We start from the raw sequence: 7,882 nt of genomic DNA, 5'->3' as shown, positions 1-7,882 counted from the left end.
GGGAGCTCGGAGCAGCCCAGGGGCTGCAGCAGGGCTGGAGCTCCCCAGAGCTACAAAAATAATCCAGAGGCAATTGGAAATGCTGCACAAAGTGATTCTTTAGACTGACTCTCCTGGAAGAAGGACCCATGGCTTTGTGAAGGCGTGTACAGATCCCACAGTGGGAATATGCACGGATACAACTCCATTATCCCTGATGAGGCAGAGGGAATACAAGTTAAAACAGGGAGCCCCAGAGCCCTGCGAGGTGGGATTCTGTGTCTGAAGAGGCTTTGTGTGAGAGGGAATGCAAAATTGAAAACCTGTAAAAAATATTCAGTACAGTTAGAAATATGGCATATTTCTGTCACAATAGATATAAAAAAACCAACAACAAAACAAAAGCCTAAATCCAATAGGATCCAGTGGAGTCTGGAAAAATCCCAAGTAAAATGTCAAAGCACAACTCTTAATAAATGATATGAATGTCTCTGAGTGTCAAGTCTGAAATCCGAGGTCTGTGTGCTCCAGGTAGTTTCTTGGTAGTTTTGCTGGGTTTCTTTTTCCTGGTGTTGTCCCAGGCAGGAACGTTTCCTGGCAAGAGAGGAAGAGGGTAAGTCACAGCTACCAACAGCAGTGTGCTGGAAGAGACAGGAATCTGCCTCCCTGAAGTGGATGGGAACTGAATTCAGGTGAGTCACCACCAATGGCAGGTGAGAAGGGCCTAAAGGGGCTCCAGGAGACCTGGAGAGGGACTTTGCACAGGGGCCAGGATTAACAGGACAAGGATGCCAGAGAGCACAGTTAGATGGGATGTTGGGAAGAAATTGTTCCCTCTGAGGGCGGTGAGGCCTTGGCACAGGGTGCTCAGAGTAGCTGTGGCTGCCCCTGGATCCTTGGAAGTGTCCACAGCCAGGCTGGATGGGGCTTGGAGCAGCCTGGGACAGTGGAGGCACTGGATGGGCTTTAAAGCACTGAGGCACAGCCAGAGCTCCTCGATTCCTCTAGCAGCTCCTTCCCAAACTTATAAAAAATGCAGAAAATGGATTTCCAGGCAAGCTTGGGGTCCAGCTCAAGGCTTACTGGGCACTGATGTGGGCAGGGGTCTATGTGGCACCTACAGCTGCTCCATGTGCTCCCAGCATGTCACAGACGTTTGGGAAGGCAAAGTAGCCTCATGGCAGGAGCTGTGAAGCTTTTAACCCATTTGGGCTCATTTCCACAGGATTAGTCTGTCTGTGACTGCCTCCTCACCCTCCCTGGATCTAACAGTAACAGCCTGAGCAGAATGTGGCAGAGAACAATGATCATTTTACTTCAACTCTGACCCTGTCTACCCAGATCTGTGCACAGGGATCAAACACCCCCTGCCCCGACCCGAGGTGGTCTCTGTACTCACAGCCTACTCCTCTGCGATCTCTGTTTCCTGGTGCACAACGACTTTGGTCACCGACATGTCTGGGTGCTGCTCCTTGGCTGCCTTGATTGCCTGTGCCAGGACCTGCAGGACAGCCAAGGGAGAACACGGGTTAGACTGTGCCAGAGCAGGGCACCCACCATCCCCAAGGGCACAAGAACCTTCTTCTGACTCCAGGGAGTAAAAAAGAAAAGTGGATGCACTTGATACAATTAGAGAATATCCTAAGTTGGGAGGGACCCACCCAATCATGCAGTGCAGTCCAGGCCCTGCCCAGACCCCCCCAACAATCCCCCCTGGGCATCCCTGGCAGTGGTCTCCAAAGGCTCCTGGAGCTGTGGCAGCCTCGGGGCTGTGCCCATTCCCTGGGGAGCCTGGGCAGTGCCTGAACCCTCTGGGGGAAGAGCCTTCCCCTGTTCTGCAGCCTAAACCTCCTCTCTCACAGGGAAGAGAGACTGGAGCTGCTCCCTGGGAGGAGCTGCAGCCCCTGCTGAGCTCTGCCCTCAAGGCCCTCTGCTCCCCCTGGACACACCAAGTACCCTCAGCCACCCCCTGCAGGGCCCCTCCTGTTCCTTCACCATCTCCACAGCCTCCTCTGGAATCTCTCTATTGTCTCTATTCTAATTGTTTTAGGTCTTAAATTGTGGTGCAGAACACTGTCCCCAGGACTTCAGCCACACACTTTGGTGACTCCTGGTGTTATTACATTACCTCTGAAAGGAAGAGCACTATTTGAAGAATACCCCCCATCTCTCCACTGCCCCATGACAGAAGATGGATGAGAGCAATTAAGCATAACCTGCTTATTCTTCCTGCACATGTGATGGGCACATTTCAGACATCTCAGACATTTTCTGTTGGAGTTTAAATAAACTCGATCTTGTCAAAAGAGTATTTTCCACTCCCACAATACTTGTGACTAAATTTAAATTCAAAGTATAATTCTCTGATGACAAAATCATCACTTCCAACATATGCAAGAGGCCAATGAGGCTGAGTCATCAGAAAGGTTTCATATAAAGCCAAAGAGATGTAATGCAGGTGCTGAGTGCTCTGAAATTACTGCTGGCACTATAGAGTAGCAATAGTGCTTCAAAGTTATGTGAAAATGAATGCAGATCAGCCAGATGTCAAGGAAAACTTGTATTTCACTTTTTAATGGATTTTTTTAAAAGCCTACAACTGTCCAATTCTGGAATCAAAACTTTGCTGCCAACATCAGTTTCAGAATAGAATTCAGCTTTCCTGGCTCAGCTGCATAATGTCAAAAAGGAGTTTATTACTGATAGAGAATCATGGAATACTTCGATTGGAAATGGAACTAAAACTCATCCCATTCCACCCCTGCCATCAGCAGGGACATCTTCCTCTAGACCAGATTGCTTTAAGCCCTGTCCAACCTGGTCTTGAACATTTAGAGGGATGGAGCAGCCACAATTTATAAGAATATGAAGTTCTATCTCTACCCCAGTAAAATTTCCCTGGGTCATTTTTTGGTGACACTCTTTGAACAGGAAGCCTGACTGATTTTTGCCAGCTCTGGGAAACTCTTCTGGATCATATCCACACTCCTACCTGGTCATGGTCTACATCTGCATCTCCTGTGATGACAATCCTCTTCTCAATCCGTGTCTCTGAAATGCCACCTTTCACAGTCTAGGACAGAAGGAAAAGCTGCTGTTAGTGTAGAAGTGCAGAGGAGTTTGAGCTCGCTGGGGCTGCCTGTCTAAAGACAGAATCCAAAAATAGTGTCACCAAATAGTGCCGTTGTACCCGGCATCAGAGTCACGGGGGAAACTGCTGCTGCTCAAGGAAAAACTGTCAAACAGTTATTTTTATAGCTGAGATTTTCCTCACAGTACAGCTCTTCTTGCTGTCCCACAGGACAGTCAAGAGTCCATGTCCACACTGTGCTGCAATTAATACACAATCCACAGATTTAACAGGCAAAACTGAACCCCCTGTGCTTTGCTCCAGGTACTAATCATGTATTTGAAAGGACCTTCCACAAACTTTTCTTCCCTCTCATTCATCCCTGCCCATCTCTCCATCAGACTGTTTAAATTGGTATTTTGTGGTCCTCCCTGGTGTTACCTTGGTGATCTGGGTGGTGGTGGTGCTGCTGGTGGTTTCTGAAGTGATGGTCTGGGCAGTCAGCAGGATGCCGGAGTCTGAATCCCCATTGCCACCATCTGTCTGTGGGACACAAGAACAGGCCATCAGTCCCTGAGCAGGGGCTCCACATCACCAGAGACAGACAGAGGACAATCTGAGGACAGCAGCTCCACCGTGGACCACCAGAGAAAACAAATCAACCTGTGCCTAGGTGCACAAGAGCTGGGCAGGTCTTGGAAAGCTCAAAGTCCCTGTAGTTCAGGGCTGTAAAAGCACAGATCCTTCAGGGAGGATCTGTGCCACCACTCAGACCCAAATCTGAGTACGCTGCTGGCGCCACAGTGCTGGTCATACCATCCATGCCTGAACCACGACAGGAGACCAAGGCAGACTCCAATCCCAAATTCCACCTGCCTGTATCCATAGAGATCAACAAAGCCAAGAGCACAATCTGATTCAGAAAGTACTTGTCACCCTTCCTCTCTCCTGACAACACCTTGCGCATCCCTCACTTTATGCTCTACAGAAGCAAAGAGCATCCAGACATCTGCTGAAATAAGAATAACTCTTAGACCTGGTTCTTGGATCTCATCCTGCCTGACTCGACCACTCAAGGTCTGCCAAAAATCCCAAACTAAGTCATCCTGGCCAGCTCACCCTGGCCACACTGTCCATGTCCCCACTGGGCAGTGTCCTTGCTCTGCACTGGGACAGTATCAGGAATTACCACAAGGTGGGACCATTTTCCACACTCTGGAAGAGATCTCATGGTACACCACACCCTGTGCACACATGGCCAACTGACCTCAGCCCTGGAGATCACTTTTCCATTTCCACTTAGAGCAAAACTCTATTCACCTACACACCTGCTGAAAGCCAGAGCAAGGCTCACCTCACCACCACTGTCTGATTGATCTCTCTGATGCTGCAGTTGAGACGACGCTGAGCAGCCACAGCATTCCTTAGGAATCCCAAATTATACAATCATGAGATTGCTGCATCCATAACAACATCCCACAGCCTCTTCACTGCAACAGCAGTGCATGGGCTGGTGCTGCCAACCACAGCGATGGTAAAGCCAAGCCAACAGAGGCTCCATAATCTCCAATACATTAAGGATGTTTTATTTGGGTTTAACTAAGCCCCTAGGAAATTTATCAGAACACACCTTACCTGTGCAGCTTCGTAAGTGATGGTCTTTGTCTCCGTGTGGACAATAGGGACTTCTTTTGTGGGAATTTCACTTTTGACGTTGCTGGACATGTCAGAGATGGTGACAGTCTGTGTCTTCACTAGCGGGGGCTGTGAGATAGGGTTAAAAACATCTCGTAAACACTCAGTTCCCACCTTCACATCCTGACTGGGCTGCTGGCAAGTGTTCTGACACTGATCTGATAAAAGCACTGTGGGAACCAAGGTCAGCCTGGAAATCTTTGGGTTTAAGTCTCTGGAACAACACACTGCTCCGAGGGCAGAGATCAGGCGTGAGGATTAGACAGGCAGCAAAATCCTCCAGCCCTTCTCCCCACTGTGGACTCTGCTCAGCCCAAACCAGACATTAAGGGTTTAACGGGTGTGCCACAACATCATAAATGCTGTCTCCACTGCTTCTTAACTTTCTAATTACCAGAAGCTCATTGCCAGCTGCCAGGAGATGACCCTCATCACCTGCTGATGCCAGTGTCAGGGTTAACACCAACCCTGGGCACACAAAGACTTGATCACAGTTGAGCACCTTTATCCTGACCTCAAGAGCAACACTGCCTTGTTAAAAATCCTCATCAGATCTTACACTTTTATTAAATCAATGTCAGATAAAACAGAAAGAAAAATAAGGGTGGAGAGAAATCAGCTGTTCCACCACCTGATGATTATCCACAAGAAGACAGAGTGAGTTCAGAGCCAGTGCCTTCCCAGAGGGCTCCATTTCTGCCACCATCACCAACCCTGCCAGACGCCACCGTCATCATTAGCAGGGAACAGGCATCTATGGAACTAAAAGCAAGAGCACTGGAGCAGGCAAAAAATCCCTCCCGCAGTGGGAAGCACAAAGGGACACACTGGACAGCACCTCAAATTTGCTCTGCTGTGCTGAGGGTCAGTCACCGTCCAGCTAGAGCCAGCAAAATCCTTAAGGAGCTAAAATTACATGTTTTTTGAGCCTAAATATTGCCTTTTTGTGGGAATACCACAGGATGCTTCAATCCAAGAAGAGAAAAGGGCATTGCACTGCAGAGATTGTATTTCATGCAAAGATAAATTGAGAGTGACTTGTATTTAATACAAATTAACAGTGGTTCATATTTAATTCAAAGATAAACTGAGAGGGGCTTATTGCACTTATTGAGGGAGATTCACCAGCTCATTAGCTCCAAGCATGAGTCCAAGCCAAGCAAACCCAACTCCTCTGCAGGTCTGTGGCATCTGCTTGCTGCAGTGCTCCCCTCCAAAGGCAGCCAGGTGTGGGGTGCAGGAGCTGGGCTCAACTACCTGGAAGCAGCAAATGAGCTCGGGCAGCCCGTTAGGAGCATCTGGACTGGGACACTCGCCATGTGGCTTTCTAAAGGCAAAGCTGTCTTCACCATCCTCTGCCACCTCCTCCTCCTCTCCTCCCCAGGGCTGCCGAGGGCGTGCAGCAGGGCTGGAGGGGGGCTCTGGCTCAGAGAGCTCAGAGTCCTTCTCCACATCCGCACAAACCCCCTCTCCACATGTCGGGTCCTCCTCGCTGGTGGAGCGGCTGGGCACCGCCTCCTCCTGCTCCTCCTCCTCCTCCTGCTCCTCCTCGCTGCTCAGGGAGCAAGCACCCAAGTGCCAGCTGGGAGAAGGTTGTGAGGTGGGTGGCACTGGAGTCTTACTAAAAACTACCGACTGCTTTGAGCCCTCCCACGAAAAGCCAGTGTTAAAACTGCTCCACTCTGCCACTGCAGCCACAGCATCCTCTTGGGAGAGAAAGTCACTCATTTTCTAAAAAGAAATGGATACACAAAAAAGGCCAGGGAGAGAGAGAGAAAAGGAGAGCAGGGAGTTAAGGAGAGCAGGAGGTCAAAAGGAAACAAGGCAAAACATCAGGTTCTTATCATATATCACATCTCCAGTAGCACATGCAACAGTGGGCCTGGGCACTGGAAAACCTCTGTGCTGCACCCAGTGCATTTACTGACACAGCCCTCCTGGTACATTAATAATCCACTCTCCTAAGTTTTAAGGAATTAACATGAAAACAACTCTCTGCACCTAGAGGAAGAGCCACTGCTAAGCACTTTTTGCTCAGTTTGGAATAATTTCAGTGTATCAAGTGGGGACTCGTGCACATCCAAAACTTCCATGGCCAATAAAACCCACCCACTACTCCAAAACTATCCCAATTCTGCTTTAACTCCTTGAAACTTCTGTCTCACTTTCTAACAAGATTCCCTCGGCAATCAAAAAAAACCTGTAATTTGTGCTTAAAATGTGAGGCCTGAAGCCTGTGGGTTACTTGGTATGATTCATTTTTTATACCCCAGAGGCTTTCACTTCGACTGACCTCCTCTCATGGCACAGCTCAATGGTGGGGAAAGAGCAGGAGCCACTGTATGTAGGAACAAATAGATGCTTTTCTTAGTAAAATTTCAAGAAATTACTCTTCCCCCTTTTCTCATGGGTATTTTTCAGTTCTCTGCTTCTTTGTTGCAGATAGGTTAGCTGTTAGATTTCTATTTATTAAAATTTCCAGCCTCTTGTGCTTCTCTTAAGTTGTTGGGATATTGCTCAGCAAAATGCATTTAATAGGAGTGGAGGGAATAGGTTATTTCTCCTCACAGGGGAAGGTTATTTCTGATCCAAACCCACTTCCACGTGTTTCTCCAATGGAATACTTAAGGGGACACCTCAAGGCAGTTTGCAGCTTCCTCCTGAAGGGCAGCTCCAATCTCTGCTCCTGGAGCTGGGCCAGGGCAGGCTGAGGCTGCAGAGCAGGGAAAGGCTCTTCCCCCAGAGGGTTCAGGCACTGCCCAGGCTGGGACTGTTGGGGGCTCTGGGCAGGACCAGGGCCTGGACTGGATGATTCCTGTGGGCCCATTCCCACTCAGGATATTCTATATCCTAATACAAGATCCTACATTGCAATATTCCACAAAACAGAACATGAATGGGGTTATTAGCTGTGTTACAGTCATGTCTTATTGGTTTAAAATTTGAATTTATATACTGCCAATATCCTAACCTTCCCTTAATTACAGATGCTAAACCTTGCAAATTATTCATGGGACCTTGAGAAGACACAGCTCATCTTCTGGGGTTTAACGGAACATGTCTTGGAGTGAGATTTCCTTACATAAGAGCTGGGGCACTACTCAGCCAAGAGAAGAATCACAGATAAAACAAAGAAGA

General features: G+C 48.5%; 1 protein-coding gene across 26 annotated transcripts in view; it reads right to left on the bottom strand.

The window, feature by feature from the left end:
- Positions 1 to 319: 319 nt before the first annotated feature.
- EPB41 (erythrocyte membrane protein band 4.1) overlaps positions 320 to 7,882 on the bottom strand; it is an 80,916-nt gene continuing 73,353 nt past the window's right edge. For 20 of the 26 annotated variants that reach the window (XM_083879250.1, XM_083879248.1, XM_083879238.1 and 17 more), the window contains 6 exons: positions 6,002 to 6,475; positions 4,685 to 4,813; positions 3,491 to 3,592; positions 2,972 to 3,052; positions 1,379 to 1,480; positions 320 to 573 (listed from right to left, as the gene is read on the bottom strand). In XM_083879250.1, the coding sequence (XP_083735376.1) occupies positions 1,382 to 1,480; positions 2,972 to 3,052; positions 3,491 to 3,592; positions 4,685 to 4,813; positions 6,002 to 6,475 (885 nt within the window). In that variant the 3' untranslated portion in view covers positions 320 to 573; positions 1,379 to 1,381. The remainder of the gene's footprint in view (positions 574 to 1,378; positions 1,481 to 2,971; positions 3,053 to 3,490; positions 3,593 to 4,684; positions 4,814 to 6,001; positions 6,476 to 7,882) is intronic. The other 6 variants (XM_083879252.1, XM_083879251.1, XM_083879244.1 and 3 more) reach the window with 2 other exon arrangements.

The sequence above is a fragment of the Zosterops lateralis genome, assembly GCF_965231275.1.
Source record: "Zosterops lateralis genome assembly, chromosome: 28".
NCBI lineage: Eukaryota > Metazoa > Chordata > Aves > Passeriformes > Zosteropidae > Zosterops > Zosterops lateralis.
This window is presented reverse-complemented; position numbering and strand designations above follow the sequence as displayed.